The sequence below is a fragment of the Plasmodium cynomolgi genome, chromosome 12 (genome assembly GCF_000321355.1).
Source record: "Plasmodium cynomolgi strain B DNA, chromosome 12, whole genome shotgun sequence".
NCBI classification, from domain to species: domain Eukaryota; phylum Apicomplexa; class Aconoidasida; order Haemosporida; family Plasmodiidae; genus Plasmodium; species Plasmodium cynomolgi.
Genome location: NC_020405.1, coordinates 759689 through 777577, shown reverse-complemented (window position 1 = coordinate 777577; position 17889 = coordinate 759689). Strand labels below are relative to the sequence as shown.

The window sequence follows — 17889 nt, the reverse complement described above, 5'->3', positions numbered from 1 at the left end:
ATAATATTCCCTCATTGGACGGGGGAGAAAAGGTAAATTTTTTTTCCCCCCCTTCCATTAAAGATCTGTCTGAGCATATGAACAGCTTATTCTTTCTCTGTCTCTTATACTAGTTTCTTAACTTCGCATGCAGTACGCCTTAAGATCGGCAGAAAAAGAAGTTGTAATTTTTTGCCAAATGATAAAATGCGAACGAAAAGCGAGTAGTATACGTTCTCCCATTTTTGCGCTTCATTTTGGTAAAAAATTTTGAAAAAAAAAATTCACTAATTTGGAGAAAAGACCCCCAGGGTGCTTCTACGAGAGAAGGGATTTTTTTTTTTTTCGTTCATCTGGTAGTCTCTCCGGATCAGTTACTTTTTTTTTTTTTGTCCACACTTCAAACGCTCCTGTGCGTAACTTAATGTACAATTTTGGTACATATGGGACAAAACATAAATCTGCAAAATTGCAGAATGAAAGAGAAACAAAAGGAAGGCCTAAATATGTGTATAAATACTCCTTTGTAAGCAGATATGGGGAAGAAAAAAACTCCTCAAATGAATAGATCACTTTTTATAATCCCCAGGGGAGTATAAACCTACACATATGAACAGAATAGCGGACAGACTGCTAATTTGACGATTAAAAAAAAAAAAAATTGTTCTGCTTTCGTTTTGCCCAGTTTGTTCACAAATTTGCAATCGCGCAAATAAAGACGCTATAAAATAATTTAAAAAAATGCATGAACAACTTTGCGCTTGCCATTTGGGCAGCCACCTGAAATAATTTCTCCAAGTTTTGGCGGGCTCAAATGGTGATAGATTGTCATTTCCCCAAAGTAGCACTCGAAAGGGGGGGGTTACGTAGCCATGTACATTTATGCACATATAAACGTGCCTACTAATTTACCATTCATAAAGACGCACAGCGAACCTAAGCGCCAGTGCCATGTTGCTAATCAGGCACGAAATATTGGAAGTTTTTTTTTTTTGCATAAGTCCTTTCCCCTTGACTACCTAAACAGGCAACATGGAAGGGTATCTTTTTTTTCCCCCCCTCGCCCCTGTCTGTTATGAAGAAAAGGCGCAAAATTGGAGACCCCTCTCTGTGTTAAGAGAAATGCAACTCCTCAAAATGGGGAATGGCATTTTTGACTGGGTGGTTAATATGACAAGTCAACGGCAGGAGAAAAACAATTCGACTCTGTTTTCTTTTAACTGTTAAAATATATATACAAACGTGCTCACAACGGTGGGAATTTTTTTCTCTCAACATCTCCTTTTGCACGAAACGCATGACTCCGTGGAATGGGGAAAAAAAGTCCGCCTCTTCACGCAAGAGAGTGAAAGGAACGAGATGAGATCCCTTCAAAAGTGAAGCCCAAAAAAAAAAAAAAAAAAAACACACGCAAGTGCAAAATAAGGAGTGCACTTTGATGCGGTAATCCCCTTATCTTCTGTCTAGACATGGTCCTCGCTTGACAGTTATGACCCCCGTGTGGATAAGGCGCACATGCTTACGCCGCAAATATTCCCCAAAGGCATCACGAAAAAGAGACACCATATTTAGAAGCAGCATTTCATCATTTCTACTTTGGGAAACATGCCGTAAATGCTCACCCGTTGGCACATGTGCAGGGAAATCTACCCCAGTAGACAATAGTGCGTCCAAGGCACATATGATAATACATTTTTAGAAATATCCACGTCCACTTTGCCCTCTTCTTATGTTCATCAAAACGGGGGGACCACACTTCTTATTTGTACTTCCCATATAAGTCTCGAAATTGCACATGTTACTCATCATCTATGAATTAGGCAATACACCTCAGTTCGTCCCTCCTTCCTGTTTTGATTCCTTAAGATATTTTTAAAAGGCCTAACAAGAGTTTTTCCCTGAGCTATTCACTTAACAGGTTATACGCATTAGCGATAGTTAGCATAGATGCATGAGGGTAATTATGATGGGGAGGTGAATATAACGCAGTGTATGTCGCATTGGATCTACAAAAGGAGAGAGCAAAATTGTGAAAACACGATCGAGGGAACAACTCATACTGAGGGAAGAGGTCCAGGGGGTCATTTCCCCGATGCGCAACTCCTGTGATGGGTGGTTTGACCCTTCACCCAGAGCATTCACACAGCTTGTTCAGCAGAGCATTCACCCAGTTTGTTCTCCAGACCGTTCACCCTCTTTGCTCACCCACTTTTCTCCCCCTCTTTGCTCCCCCTCTTTCATCCCCCTCTTCGCGCAGACCGCAGTCAATATGGATGACGTGTTCAACATTTTTAAAAAAAATAAAACAAATAAAAGAGTATCCACTTCCACAGGGAAGGAAGAAAATCAAAATGAAAGAAAGAAAAAACTTTTTAATTATAACAGGAAGAATCCCAGAAGAGCACACAACGAAGAAGACACCTACAATAACTACGAAGTAAATAGAAACACAAGCAGTAAAGAAAATAATGCAAATAAAAATATCGAAAATATTGTCCTTGTTGATTTTCCTCCGTTGCCATTAAAAAATGTAGAAGCTTGCATTTCCTTCTACTACATCCAGTATTTGAGAAATCAGCTCATATATGGAAACAAAAACATAAAAATGGATGAAAATGCCAAAATGATGGGTGAGTCACTACTGGATAAGATTGAAAATTCTATTTACGAGTATGAACATGATAGTACCGAGGAAGATAATCACAAAAAGGAGATTAAAATTATTACATTTAAGTCTATATATGACAGATTTTATAAAATTTTAACCACTTTAATTTCCTACTCGGAAGGGATTCCCATGCCAAATAATTTATACCAGTACGTGTTAAACAATGGCGTTTACGTGAGGTCCAAAAAGAATACGGATTTTAATAGTAGGGAAAATATTCATAATGTATACTCCTACTTGGACAATGTAGACGTCGGAGAAAACGATTTATCCTTTAATGACGAAAAAATTTACATTGATAATATTGACATCAGTAGACCTACCATATTAAACAAGACGTTAATAAACGAGGACATTGATATTGAGTACTTGCCGCTCAAACTGAACTCTGCATATCACTACAATAACATCCAGTATGCCAAACTCTTTTTGAATGACGCCGTAAATATGTCTCTGTACGACCGGGCGCTGGGCGAGCTCGTCGTGGTTAAGGCGCTCGTGGACATCCCCCCCTTGCCCACGGCCTTTGTGGAGGTTAGCGCGAGGAATTATTCAGCAGTGCGTGCGCATGCCTCTTCACAAAGTGTGCCTCTTCACAGCACATGCCTCTTCACAAAGCATACCTCTTCGCAATGCATACCTCTTCGCAATGCATGCCCCCTCACGACACCTCCCCCCCGCACAGGGATTCGACATAAAAGAAATGAAAGCCGGAGAAAGGCAATGGATGCCGATTTATCTAGCCATCACCCTTTCGTCCTTCACCTATGTCGATGTGGAGTTCCCCTTCTGGTTCTACATAAAGAATTTTATAAATATAAAGGAAGAGGAGTACAAAAACCAGAGTGAGCTCTTTGATCTTCCTTCTCCCTACTTCTTCGAGATTTGCTTCATGTTCATTGACCAGAAAGTATTTTCGAAGGTCACTCCGATAGAAACGGTAGGGCAGAAGAGCTACTTCAAGTACATGTCTAAGGTGGCAGGTAATGTTGCCTTCCTTGCGGGGGGCGGGGTGCTCCTCTGTCTGTGTGGCACCCTGAGCGCAGTTGCCAGCGGTTGCAAGCTAGTACAGCTAGTGACTGCGAGTGACAGCGAATGACAGCTAGTGACAGCTAGTAACAGTTAATGCCAACTAATGCCAACTAATGCCAGTCAATGCCAACTAAAGCCAGTTAATGCCAACTAAAGCCAGTTAATGCCAATTAATGCCAACTAATGCCAATTAATGCCAACTCGGTGTGGACTTCCATCCGTGTCGCTTTTTTCTGTCCCCCTTAAAATCATTTCACACCGCTGCGCCAAAATTTTGTGGCGCCGCTTCCCCCCAGGCTACGTCGAAGACATCAGGCACTGCAGGACGGAGAAAATCATCAGACACCTAGAGCAGCAAAATGTGCACTCGTCCCACATCTACATCCCAAATCTGCAGCACTCCGAGACGCACCTAATCAACTTAACCTTATACAGCTTTTGGAAGTATGACAAGGGATTAAACGAAAAGGCTAACTCGATAGACTTTACCTCCTACCTTTTGGAGCCTTTCATAAAAGACGAAGAGGACGAAAAGGACGCGAACCTCTTGCAGGACCTTTAGATACTTCCACCCCAATATTTGAAGTGCGTATGTCTATCGTGGAAGGACATGTTTACTACTGTCTCCGTTGTTATGTTATTATGCCGCTTGATCAGTGGGCGAACACCTCCTTCGGGGAAGGTGTGTATACAGCATATGTGCGCATGGGGGACTATTTTATTTGTGTGCCTTATGCTCAATCGGTTGGGTCAAAGCAAACTTCACCACTTTGTTTAGCAAAGGATTAGTGTTGCACTTCGAGTGTTCCACGAATAAACATTTTAAGGTGAACGGCATTTTTAAAGGGTGAAGAGAATGGCGATGGAGAATCAAAATTTTGCCATTTTTTTACCATGGTTGTTATTTTTATTTTACAATTTTTTTTTTGCACTTATGTTAGGCTTTCGATTTTTCTAGTTTTCAATTTTTCTAGCTTTCAATTTTTCTAGCTTTCCATTTTTCAAGGTTTCCATTTTTCAAGGTTTCCCTTTTTGACTTATTTTTATTTCTTCCCCCCGCTCCTCATTTTTAATATAATATATCTGCTGTTATTTCCCCCTCCCTCCCGCGTTCGCATTAGTATAATATTTTTTTTTTTTTTTTTTGTTTTTTTGTTTTTTTCTCTTTTTTTCCACTTGAAATTACGAAGTGGCACGTCCACATCGTCCATTTTGAAAAGCAAATCGTGACGAACATCAATTGACACGATTTTATTATTTTCCCCTTCGCCCACCTTGGAACTAGGCCTAGTATAAAAGTGGCATTTTTTTTTTTTTTTTTTTTTCGTGTGACAAATTTGTGGCCTGGTCACCTTAGCACATACAATTTTGAAGTCACCCGTGTTATCGTCCTGTATTCAAAGAAGGAAGCGCATATAGAGGGAAAGCCAACGCGCTCGTTTTTTTTTTTTTTTTCCTCTTCCCGTTTAGGTGCCCCCACGTATCGTGCTCCTTCCCAAATGAGTGAGCCCAAGATGTGGGGCAGAACCTCCTCGCCAAAGCTGTGACGTCATACAAAAAAATAAAAAAAATAAAATGAGTAACGAAAGCAAGGTGATGAACCAATGCTTCAATGGGAAACACAATATCTGCTTTAGCTTTAAGGGAAGGAGAGACGACCAAAGTGGGAGGAAAAGCCAAAAGATCGTCCTGCACAATTGCATCCAGACCCTGCTATCGGACCCCATAGTTGTTCTGTACACAGACGACAATTATATTTGCACCGGTATGTTGCTCACTTGGCGCGGGCGCACGCGTGGTGTGTGTTTCGGCTCCCCCGTCCATGCGCCCCTTCATTGCTGACCCTTCATTGCTGCCCCGTCCATGCGCCCCTTCATTGCTGCCCCGTCCATGCGCCCCTTCATTGCCGCCCCTCTATTTGCCCTCTTTTGCGTGCCCTCACCCGTAGGCTCCCTGACTGGGAAAGTGTGCCTGTTCAGAATCACGAGGAAGGAAAGCAAGGGGGTCAACACGGATGTGTCCCTCCTCGAAGCGAAGCCAAAGAGCGGGAACTCTGAAAAGAACGACTCCACGGAGTTGAGCAGCAAGTCCGCAAGTGACACTCCCCAGCGTAATTCCGTGGAGGACTCCTGCAGGGATAATCAAAATGGGATTGAAAATGACAGAAGCGACAGCATCGGGGTAGGCACGAGCGGAATGGGTAACACCGCAGTAGGATTTAACCGTAAAAGCAGCAGCGGTACTATTGAAGTGCTCGAGAAATATCACATCCTGTGTATGTTCAGGAATAACAGCATCAAGTCGATATACATAGACAAGAATTACGCCTATGTGTATTACGAAAGCTGCATAGATGTTTTTTGCATAAGGACCTACCAGTTCGTAAAAAAAATGAACGTTGAAGTGGCAAACAACAAACAAGTGATATTTTTTGAAAATCTCATTCTCTTTAATAATTCCAAGAGTCTCTTTATATACGACATTAAAAATAATTGCACGAGTTATTTTTATAAAAATTTTTTAAAAAATATTGTNATTTTTGATTTCAATGTAAATTATCTGTTATGCTACAAGAACAATTTCGGGAAATGCCACATTCGCGTTCTGCAAATTAATATGAATGCACAGAAATGTGAACACGAATTAATTTTTTGTGTGGATTTTTCTTCAAAATTTATAAGTCATGGGAAATTTTTGGATGATGAAAAAATTATTGTAGCAAAAAATGGGAGGAGGTTAATCATTTTTGATTTTAAAAAAGCTGTGGATATGTACAGAATTAAAAAATTAAAAAAAAAATTTTGGATATTTACAAATCGGTGGAAAATTTGTTATTCATTTTGGTGGAAAATGAAATCTTCATTTTTAATTTATCCACTTTTATATTTTACAAATGTGTGCAACTGCCCTCTGGGCTGTTTTACTTCAAGTGGTCCTACTTCATACGCCACAAGAACAACAAAATTATTTTTTCGTCCGACCGAGGGATTTACTTTATTGATTATCCCGTTGAGGAGGGCGCCTGACTCGTTCGCTCAACGGGACCGTGGTAGAAATCCGTTTGCGCCGCAAACGTGATGGTGTAAGATACTCCTGAGAATGCTCCTCCAGTTTATTCCCCCCCGTTTTGTCACACCCGTTACTCCCCCTTTGTGTGCACATTCTTCTCTCCATTTAACCCTTTTTTTTTTTTTGTCCTTCTTCTGTATGATATAAATCGCCAATTCCGTGGCCTGCAAACTCCTTTTTGTAAAAAATTACTCCCCCCAAAAGTTGTAATTCTTGTTTGTGTCGAAGTACTGGTGGATGTCCGAAAAGGAGCAGACGTACCTCTCGCTCGAATTCAGAAAGAGGAAAATGTCGCTGACGTAGTTCTCTTCAAATATGGCTTCCACTTGGTGTGCATACTTGAGCCTTATGATGAGGTATACCTCGCTACAGGGGGGCACAGGTGAGAAGGTGAAAAGTTGAGAGGTTACAATGTTGCAAAGGTGCGAAGGTGCGAAGGTGCGAAGGAGCGAAGGAGCGAAGGTGCTGAGCTCCAAAGCTGGGGGGAGCCTCCCATACCCATTCGCGCGCAAATGAAAAGGAAGCACTCACCTGAGCAGGCCCACTATTTTGTACGTTAGAAGACCCACGATGTGGGAAAACAGTCCGGGAAAAAAATCATTCTCGTTTGGCTTTTCCGTATTGGAGAAAATAAATAACTTCACGTAAAAATATATCCTCGGAAATAGGTCACAAACCTTTTGCTTAAACGACTGGAGGTTCTTTTTTAGATCATCGAGGTTGGAGCAGTTAGGTGCTTCTACACTCTGCTCGTTGTTAACCTTTTCTGCGTACTCCTTTAACAAGTCAAAGTTTATTTCGCGCAAAAAGGAGAAGTCCACCTTCTCGTCTCCGAACTGCAAATCTGATTGGCGCTTCCTTTTTGCATTCAAAAAATCGTGAGTCGTTTTTTTAATTTCTTCCTCCTTTTCAAGCGCACTTTCTTTGTATTCCATGGAGAGAATTTTAATCAAGGGGGAACAAACTGTAGAAGAAGGGAAGGAAGGAAAAAAAGTTATACGCGCAGGTCACAGGTTGACTCAAAAAGGGTACACACGCATGTCGCACGTTGACTTTTTCACTCAGTTGGGGGTAATCACAGGGGAGGGAGGCACCAATAAAGGCACACACTTATGAGAGTAGAGGCGAATAAGTACATGCGATGCACTCGCACCGCTACTTCGCACCGCCACTTCGCACCTACCCCTTGACACAGTCGCTACGGTAAAGTTGTAAATGGCATCGTTGAAGGCGGCCAGGATTCTGTTCTGCACGTCGTCCTGTGACGACATGTTGTATACCCTTTTGAAAAAGCACAAAATGGAGTTTTCATTTTCGGCCCCCACTTTGTCGCCTTCTTTCTTCCCGCTACCACTATGGCTCTCCATTATCCATTCTTTTGGAGATGCCCCAAAGAGGAGCTGCTCGGTCAACCCACTGTGCAGGTAAAAGCGGACAAACTCGTGATCCTTCGTAACTTTGTAAAACAAATATATCAAAAGACTCAAATTTTTGATTAAATAAAGAGCGCCATTAAACATGTCCTCAGGATGATTTTTCATGTGCTCCTTATAAATGGATGTTACAGAATTGAAGCTATTTTCCAGGCACTCTCTGAACAGCTCCAGCAGCGTCTCTTCGTCGATTATAAAATGTATCGTCTTCAAAATTAGGATGGTACCAATAATGTTTAGGTCTATACCACAGAGGCCAAATTTGGAGTCCTTATTAAATTCCCAGCGGTGGAAGGAAAATGGCTTGTATACATTCTTCTCACTCAGCACGTTCTTGTTGCATTCGCCCTGCTTCTCGTATCTTCCGCTGGTTAAGCTTTCCAAGCTCTCCCGACTGTCCACACTTTCAACGCTGTTCCCGCTTTCAATGTTGTTCACACTGCTTGTGCTCTCCCTGGAGGGATCATCTACGTTGTCAGTGACCCCACTAATTGGGTTCCCCTCCTCGCAATTCTCACAACTGCGCACTGGCTCAGATTTATCCCCCCACGGTACACTCTTACCGATGGGGTGATTACTCTCAGTGGAGGCAAACAAACTATTCAACTGTCCGTTCCGCCCCTCCCCCTCCTTATTTGGTTTCCCCTGTCTAGTTTTCACAGGGGACTCCACCTTCGTATGCGCATCACTCGTGAGGAGATATTCATCATACAAAAAATTGTTCACCATGTTGATAAATTTTTTCCTCAGAGGGTAGAAGCACACATAGGGTAAAGTAGCACTCGTATTTTTGGTGTAGTACGAGATGTACATCTCTATCACGTAGAGTAATTTGTCCTTCAAAATTTTACAAATTTTTTTTAAGTAATCACAAATGATCCTGTATGAATTATCACTATACGTATCGATGATATCCACATAAATGATTCGAATAATTTTTCTAATTAATTGTATGTTGTTAAGTTGATCGATGCAATCATGAAGGCAATCGAAGATACACACCCCAATGTTGTTCAGTATGATATTAACGGAATTGTTAAGGTTATTATTGAATATATGTGTGTACAAGTCTACCTCTAACTTAGAAACATACATTGCCAACAAGCAGACATTCTTTATATACTTGCAAATATCATTCTTCAGTAGGGACTCAAAATTGCTTAATACATTAGTGCTTAGCACATTGCTGTTCAATAGCTTTACCCTTGTGCTTACGTAGAAATTTTCCAATTTATTGTATTCCTCTATATACAAATTATTTTCTTCCACCAAAGATTTTTCATAAATGAAGTATATTACATCTCGCATGCAGCTGCATTTTATTTTGAACTTTTTATAATACTCCAATTCATTTATATACTTGCTAAAATATATCATACTTATATTTCTGTAGATTTGATTATCCTCCATTTCGTCCTCTACGGAAAAGAGGTTCTGCACCTCCGTCAAATTAGCTAGCTCATGCGACTGCGTGTGCTTCGGTTCTTCTTTCTCATGATTTATGCATTCCTGGGGGTTCTTCATATCGTCAGATTTGAAATTATTCATATGGTTTTCTTCCCCAGGTAGTCTTTTTTCGCTCAAGGAATTGTGAGATGTATCAATCGAGAGATGCTTGCCCCAAATGGGGTTGTCTCTACTCAGGGTACTGCCCTCCCACCACTTCCCCCTACAGCTTAACTCCAGCGGAGCGGTCGCCTCTTTCCCATTTTGTTCACACGACGAGATGCCATACAGAGGCAAACTATCACCACCTCTACCACAGGGTATATTCAACTCTGCGTTGTTTAGAACATCCCTGAACAAATTAATGACGTACTTCAAAATACGCCTTATGATGGACTGGTACTTGGTCAATTTAGCCTTGGCGTGTAAATAGGTGCCATTTTTCTTGAAGAACTTTATGGCCTTTTCGGAAAACTGCAGCATGTGATAAATTTCGTTTTTCTCGCTCCCCCGTTTGGTTTTGCCACGGCGGGGGTGGTTTGCGGCGTCGGAAGGGGCCCCTTCGTTCGATGCGCTGCGTCCAGCGCCGCGTTCAGCGATGCGTCCAGCGATGCGTCCTACGCCGGTTGCTACCCCATTTGATATCCCACCCGCTGAGCTCCTTCTTTTCTTCTTCTTCTCCCACCAGATAGGACCTCGCAATTTCCCCTCCACGGGATTGCCTCCCATTGCGCCAACCCCTCCGCTGGGACGCTGTGCGACGTACTTGTTACTCCTTCCCGATTGGTTACTCACCCGTTTTTCGTCCACTCCTGCGTTTTCGTCCAACGCAGCTCGCTCCGTTTCGCTCCCACCATTAAGTGCACCCCTTTGATCTGCATCTTCATCGTGATGTTGCCCCCTCTGGGTATCATATCCTCCGACAGGGAAGCTTACTTCTTCCTCCTTCTCCCATTCACTAAGTAAGTAGTTATCAATTTCGTGGCTCCCTTCATCCTCTGTTTGGTTTTCCTCACCGTCTGTGACCCCCCCTTCCGTGCCGTATGAGGTTACCCAGTTCTGTATATCTTCCGCGGCCCAATTGCTCATGTCCACCTCTCCTTCTTCATCCCCCGAATCCGTCTCGCTCTCATCATAATCACTCTGCTCGTCCCCCTCAAGCAACTCCCCCGAGCATTCCTTCCCTCCACTTTTCTGCAAAGAATTATTATACATGTCAATAAAATAAGCATATTCGTTTTTCTCCATGTGGTTGAGTACCTTCTCGAAATGATCAACGTTGGTGTAAAACTTCAGGTGTCGTTCTACTCTGTTCTTGTTCCCCTTGATTACTTTCAATTCTTCATACCTCGAATAATAGTTCAAAAAAATGGAATAAAATGTATCGTAAATGAATTGCTTGTTCTTCTCTAACTTATCTAATTCCTCCTTAATCTGTTTATATGCATTTATAATGTCATCAATTTTTTGCATCATCCCTAACATGTTACAACTCCCTTGGCTGTTCATAATTTTAATTTCGTTTACACTTTGGTATTCTTCCATTTTTCTCTTCATCTTGGAAATTACGTAGTAGTTTTCTATTTCGCCTAGGAGGTTATTCCTTTTGGTGGTGCTTCTTCGACCGGTGCTCCTTTGATTGGTGCTTCTTCGACAGGTGCCCCTTCGACCGGCGCTCCTTTTTTTTTTGTCCTCCCTGCGTTTTTGTTTGGGTGGGTGTTCCCGTACGAGTGGACATTAACTGGGCCACCCTTGTCATCGCTTCCCGCTTTGAGAGGGTAATCCCGCGGGGCGATGGGGGCCGCAGTTTCAGTTTTCCCCGAGTGCCCCGTCTTTTCACCGTGCAGGGCGCTTCCTGCTTCGCCCCCGCGACTGCTGTAACTGCTGCTACAACTGATGGTGTGACTATCGCCGTCCCCGCTTCCCTCCTCGCTGCCGTCCTCGCTGCCGTCCTCGCTGCTGTCCTCCGCGCCAAATGGGCCACTTTTCTCAGCACCAGCTCCCACATGGTTTCGACCTTTTATTTTACTTTCCCTATGCTTTGCCTTTCCCATCGTCTGCGGAGAATGAACCCTCCTGCCCTCTCCCTCCACCTCCGACTTGGTCACTTCCCCATCAGCCGATCTTCTCTTCCCTTTTGCCTTTTTACTGATGTATAGAATTTTCTTCCTCCCCTCCTTCTCCAAGCTAACATCATCACATGCAAAGTTATCTAACTTATTTATATATTCATATAACTTAAAGAACAGCTTATCTTTGTTGCTGGTTCCTCCTTCCATTTTAATTTCCCTTTCCTGCGGTGGCACCCTTTCACCAACGGTCATGTGCTAGCGTTTAGTTCGTCTTACACATTATTGTTGACCGCCCAAGCAAAGAACCGTGCAAAGCGGTAGTCAATGGCGGTTACGTTAGTAAATATACTCACGCGTACACCTATGTGTATATGCATACATACTACTACTACGCACAAAGTTTGCTTAATTTCAAACGTCGAAGCGATTTCGAGACTAGGCAGAGTGCCCTTTTTTGTTTCCTACCTAAATTGAGGATGCTTCGATTGTATGCGAGATACCCGACAATTTTTTGTAAACAGTTGGTACTATTAAGCCAAGTGAGAATATTCACCAATTAGAGAAAAAAAAAAAAAGGGGGAACCCAATTTCGCGGCAACGCACGTACAAGCGCTGAACTGCAATGCAATGTAATGCAAAATTGCCTGCTAACAATTTGTGTAGAAATAGAGCCATGCCTATTTCGACAAAATGGGGGGAATACCCAGCAAAAAAAATTTGATCATTCTTTAGGAGAAGTGCTTACCCCATTTGGATGATCAAACAAAGTGGATAACTCGCTTTTATGAGTAGTGCTACTCCGTTTGCTCTTTAAAAAGGGAGGTGTTTTTTTTTTTTTTTCCATTGGGGGAAGCGCCTGGTAGTTTGTTTTGTCTCCCTCCATGCGGTGTGAAAAGCCGCATCATGTGGATCACTTCACCCCCTTCCACGAAACGGAAGAATAAGTAACCATGTCCGACTTCCTGGGCACGAAGCTGACCAACCACGATGTGAATGAAGTCAGGAGGGAGTTTCGAAAAAAGAGGAAGCACAACCACTACGATGAGTATGACTTTTATGTGTACTACAAAAATTTGCTAGCGGAAGAAAGGAAGAAGAAGGAGAAGCGCGAAAGAAGTAAAAGGAGAAAGGAAAAAGAGCAGGCAGAGGCAGAGGACGAATTTAAGCCCACCAATTACATATCCAGCAGATACAAACGAAATGAAGATGTAGTCAAAAAAGGAATATATGACTACATCGATGAGGAGGATAGCATCTATGAGGACATAATCACAAGTGCGAACTTTGATGATAAAGCGAATTACGCAGATGACCTCCAGTTTAGCTTTTTCAACGAGAGTGTGTCCTACGCACTGTTAAGGAACAACAATTATATTGATGGTATTCCCATCGGAATAGACATGAAAGTGGGAAACAAGTACATAAGGGAAGATGCATCTAACAGTAACAACGCCAATATGGCTGCTAAACAGGATAGTGTCACATCGATGGGCACTAGTAGACATGTTAGTTCCCCCCTTGGTGAAAAGCCGAACGCACAGGTTAAGAAGAACAGCACAGAGGAGTCCAACAACGATGATGTGGGTGAAGGAGACTCTTCTAAAAGGCGAAAAGCTATAGGCCCAAAATTACCAACAATTTTCGAACAAATTAGACACAAAATAGGGGAACAAACAGACATAACGGAGAGGAACGAAAATGAATACATAAACATTTTATCTTCTCGAAATCGTCTCATTTTGTTAAAAATGGAAGAGCAGAAGAAGTTTGAAAAATTAATTAAAGAGATTTATAAGCCAAAGAATAACTTCGAAGGGGCCTTTTATAAAAAGAAGGAAAACAGTATTGACCAAGTGAAGAAGCGCGAAATGAATCGCCTCAGGAAGGATTTCCTTTTACCGCACCGAAGGGGTATCCACGATGAGGGGTCAATTGATGCGCCCACACAGATCGAAATAACAACAACAGGAAGGAAGCAAACGTTTGGGCAAACGGACTATGAAGACTATTCGGATAGCTCCCTAGAGAACGCATATACGAGTTCAGCACGGAGAAATACAAACAAGGGTTATGCCATGGTGCTCGACAGGAAGAGTAGACAAAGCGAAGACAGTTGCATAATTCCATACAATAACTTCAGCATCGATATTGACAGCGGTGAGGAGGACGCCTTCGTTTTGTATAACCCAGGGGAGTATCAAGCGGAAGAAATGCTACTCCTGCGCTCCAAATTTTATCGCACACTTTTCAGAAGCAGATGCGTAGAGAAGCCTTACAATCGCGCCCTTGCAGACGAGATAGAAGATCTAAACATGAGATACGCAAAGTTAATTAACCCCAACATGGAAGCGAAGCTGAGCAAAAGCGAGTTACTCGAATTGTATGTGCCCAAGAAGAGCTGGGTGCAAACTGGCAATACTTTAACGCACGATGAGCAGGTGGCGCAAAACGAAATCTACGTTTTGAAAAATAAAATAAATTTTAACAATGACTTGAAGAAAAAGCATAGGTTTTATTTTTATTGCAGAATGAAGGAGGGGAGGATGAATGCGGATGGAAGTCTGAGCAGACGTGTAGACAACATTCTGAGTGCAGCGGAAAGAGCAGAATTTGAAGAATTAATGGGAAAGCTAAAAGTATACTACCTGGACTTTTACAACAGAGAAATTGCAAACGAAGATGTGAGCACCAACTTCAAGATACAGGAATACGAATTTGAGAAATGCGTGTGTGAGAAGCTAGGCATTTCGGACCCTTCCGCAGGGGACCAAAGTGGCGCAGAAATGGAAGAACGGTCCATCGTCGACGATTTTTTGAAAATCCCGCAGTTCGTTTTTGATGCCATTTTTTGCGCGTAAATGGGGGTTACACAGACAGGCTCCGCTTGAATGTGCCCATCTCCCTGTGTAGCACTCCACACGATAAACTTGTTCGCGAACACCTGTGAGCAAAACGGACGAATAATCCCAGCGAGGCAGAATCGGAATGTTCATTTGTCCTTTTGAACTTGGAGAGTTGCTCCCCTTTTGAGCCCCCAATACCCATTTTATGTGTCCCTTGTTTTTTTTCTACTTCGCTTTTTTCTTCATTTTTTCCCAACGAAGAGGCATTTTAAAAAGTAGCACAAATTATGACCGTATTATGTAACACAAACTTGGTAAGTTTTCACCAAAAAGGAGGTTAAAAAAAAGGGGGGGAAATGTGGCGGGCGGGAGAGGCGCCAAAAAAAAAAAAATAAAAAAAAAAAAAAAAAAGAAAAAAAAGTGTAAAAGAATGAAGCAAAAGGTAAGAAGAAGAAGAAGAAGAAAAAGGTGGAGCAAACAAACATGACTCATGAAGCAGCGAAACAAACGGTGTGGGTGTGGTCGAGCGGAATAAAAAAGCGATTAGTTTGGGAAGAACATCGTTTTAAATTTATATGTGCAGCTATTTAAAAATTGCGTTTGTAGTTGGGTGCGAGGGCGCAAGAGCAAGCACAACAACACAAGCGTACATACGTGCTTTACATATGTAGGTATATATGTACGTACGTTTGCACACGTGTGTGTGCTTGTCCCCCCCCCCTGCGCGGGCCTTTAAGCTTACTATGTGTGCACTCCAGCCCGGCTCCTTCCACGTATCACAATCAGTTCCAGTCGTTATCCTCGGGTAACTTGAACTGGTCTGCCTCCGCAGCGTCTTTATCTTCTTCAGCCATCGCCTCATCAAAGGGCGCAGGTTCACCACCCATTCCTGCAGCACCTCCGCTAGATACGAAATTGTACGCGAATCCAACACAGCCAACTAGGGCCAATCCAGCAATTACTCCACCTGCAATTTTGTAGCCATTATTTGATGACTTCTTTCCCTTATCCTCAGGTTCTTCGTATTCCGATTCGCCGGAATTGTTGGGAATGTCCGAATTTGCGTTAGTACCGTTATCATTTCCTCCTGAGTGTCTGTGCGGTCTGGCGTACCTATCATGAGCGTGATTTGTTGAACTAGGATGAACCTTTTTGTTCGGGGCTATGTCTCTTTCGTTATCCATCGGTTTGGGAATTAATTTGTCATTTATTCCAGATCCCTTATCATCGGTACGCTCTGGTTCATTTATGTTGTTGTCTTGGGGTGCTTCCTGCTCCGTTGGTGACTCTTCTTGGTTCTCTGCGTTCCCTGGGCTCTCTGGGTTCTCTGGGTACTCTGAATTCGCTGGGTTCTCTGGGTTCAATGGGTTCTCTGGGTTATTCTCATCACCTGTTGGGAACTCCTCATTTGAACCTCCAGGAACTACGGGGGGTAACGGAAGGGCATTTGATTCATCAGGTACAACGTCATCTTTTGGGGGGAAGTCATTTTCTTCGGTTGGGTTTCCATCCGTTCCATCATTTTCAGGTGGAACCTCATCTTCTACATCAGGCACATCTAGGCCTTTGTGAAAATTGGGGTGGTCATCATCATCATCATCATCTGTGTTACGTGGCTTGAGATCTTCAGGGGCGGCTGGGAAAGGAGCTGGTACGGGAATAGGCTCAGGTTCCACTGGGCATTCTCCCTCATCACATTCGTTAACCATGTGAGTAGTACATCCATCATGCAACAATGGTCTTGATCTGCTGTGTGTTCCCTTTCCACAAGTAACACTGCATGGAGTCCATGGATTCCAGGGACCACAATTAGCAACCTTTTCTACTTCAGTACACACCTTTGCAATAAAAGGTTTGATAAGATCCACGGCCTCATTCCAGTCAGCATGGGAATAAAATTTACAGTGTTGCTCACGGGGACGACATCCTGCGATTAATCTATTGAAGTGGTGGTTAATGCCTTGTCCAATTCCGATAACAGCCAACTTCACACCTTTTTGTTTTAATTCTTTGGACAATTCCAAGGCTCTGACCTTATTATTAGGTATACCATCAGTCAATAAGATAACCAATTGGATTGCTTTTTCTCTGTTAACTCGATCCTTTAAATGCATCATCACTTCTTCCAGAGCAGAGGACATATTGGTGGCACCGTAAGGTGAATATCCTTTCTTCAAATCAGCAACTGCATTCAGTGCTAGTTTTTTTTCAATAGATGGGCCACTGCCAAGTCTGATCAATTCAGTTGTACGGCTTGCGAATAAACCCATATATAAGTTGATAGCGTCCCTTGAGAGGCTTAGATTGCCAATCAAGCCAGTAAGCATTGGTATGACTCTCGTGACCCAGTTCGGGTATCCAATACTTCCTGACCCGTCAACTAGGAGGTATAAATCGACGCTCTCATTACATACTTCCTCACTATATTTCACTTCATCCACAATTTTTTGGTCGCCTCTGGCGAATATACTAACGTACAGGAGGAAAACCACCAAAAGGTAGCTTTTGTTCTGAATCAGCTTCATAGTTTTGGACGCGGGTTAATTAAAAAGGGAAGAGGCGCTGGCGCTTTTGAGGGTGTTTTTTAAAACTTTTATGTCTATACGCAAGCCTATGCTGGGCACACTGGCACGGGCGATTATATTTTTTTGGCCAAACCGTATTGGCTATCTGCAAGGTTGGAGCGGCGTTTCGACGCAACGGATTCGTTGAGCAGTGCGGAAGACCACTAACGGGGGATGTGTGCTGGAAATCTTTTATAGGGAATAAAGCCTGGTGGTAAGGAGACGCACAAAAAAGGGGGGGGGAAAAGGTATGTCAGACGGGTTATGTATTTGCGTGTAAGTACTTATGCGTATATTTATTTGTGTATTTGTGTATTATTTTTTTTTGCGGACTGGTACTCGAATGTACATAAAGGAGCGCAGCACACACGGACGAGTGTATCTGGCCGCCGAGAAGCAGAAGTGCGGGTTCACACAGACATGTACACACACATACGCACGTAAACATACGCAAATGTACACAGATACATATGTTCACGCAAAATGCTTACACGTTTCACGAATGCGTGTTTGAAGAGCTTCAGGTTAAGCAAAAAAGGGAAAAACAAAATTATTTTGGTTCAGTTTGGGGTCTTCACCAATTTGGGGGAGTTGGGGTTGCAAATATCTCACATTTGGCAACTGATGTAAGTTAAATGGGATATTCACTTAAATTAACGTTGTGTTAACATGTTAACATTTCCACGTTTATTTTTTGAGAAAAAACAAAAAAAATGTAAATAAAGACAAAGGCAAATATATTTCTTTTTACAAATTATATATACCAAAAAAAAAAAAAAAAAA

The 17889-nt window shown here is 42.5% G+C and overlaps 5 protein-coding genes across 5 annotated transcripts; 3 read left to right on the top strand and 2 right to left on the bottom strand.

Annotated features, from left to right (window-relative positions):
- Positions 1-3094: 3094 nt before the first annotated feature.
- On the top strand, positions 3095-4241 carry PCYB_122720 (hypothetical protein; the record flags this gene model as incomplete). The annotated part of the gene is made up of 3 exons (XM_004223604.1): positions 3095-3181; positions 3333-3630; positions 3976-4241. 3 exons carry the CDS (start codon positions 3095-3097, stop codon positions 4239-4241), a joined length of 651 nt encoding a protein of 216 aa, XP_004223652.1.
- Positions 4242-5254: 1013 nt separating this feature from the next.
- PCYB_122710 (hypothetical protein) lies at positions 5255-6705 on the top strand (the record flags this gene model as incomplete). Its single annotated transcript, XM_004223603.1, has 3 exons — positions 5255-5415; positions 5845-6574; positions 6610-6705. The coding sequence occupies 3 exons, from the start codon at positions 5255-5257 to the stop codon at positions 6703-6705; spliced, it is 987 nt and encodes a 328-aa protein (XP_004223651.1).
- A 231-nt stretch (positions 6706-6936) lies between these two features.
- PCYB_122700 (hypothetical protein) lies at positions 6937-11906 on the bottom strand (the record flags this gene model as incomplete). The annotated part of the gene is made up of 5 exons (XM_004223602.1): positions 11468-11906; positions 11217-11395; positions 7932-11172; positions 7280-7712; positions 6937-7114 (listed from the first exon to the last, which is right to left on the bottom strand). Exons 3-5 carry the CDS (start codon positions 11170-11172, stop codon positions 6937-6939), a joined length of 3852 nt encoding a protein of 1283 aa, XP_004223650.1. The 5' UTR covers positions 11217-11395; positions 11468-11906.
- Positions 11907-12649: 743 nt separating this feature from the next.
- PCYB_122690 (hypothetical protein) lies at positions 12650-14557 on the top strand (the record flags this gene model as incomplete). Its single annotated transcript, XM_004223601.1, has 1 exon — positions 12650-14557. One exon carries the CDS (start codon positions 12650-12652, stop codon positions 14555-14557), a length of 1908 nt encoding a protein of 635 aa, XP_004223649.1.
- Positions 14558-15324: 767 nt separating this feature from the next.
- Positions 15325-17067, bottom strand: PCYB_122680 (sporozoite surface protein 2; the record flags this gene model as incomplete). The annotated part of the gene is made up of 1 exon (XM_004223600.1): positions 15325-17067. The coding sequence occupies one exon, from the start codon at positions 17065-17067 to the stop codon at positions 15325-15327; it is 1743 nt and encodes a 580-aa protein (XP_004223648.1).
- Between the last annotated feature and the right edge of the window lie 822 nt (positions 17068-17889).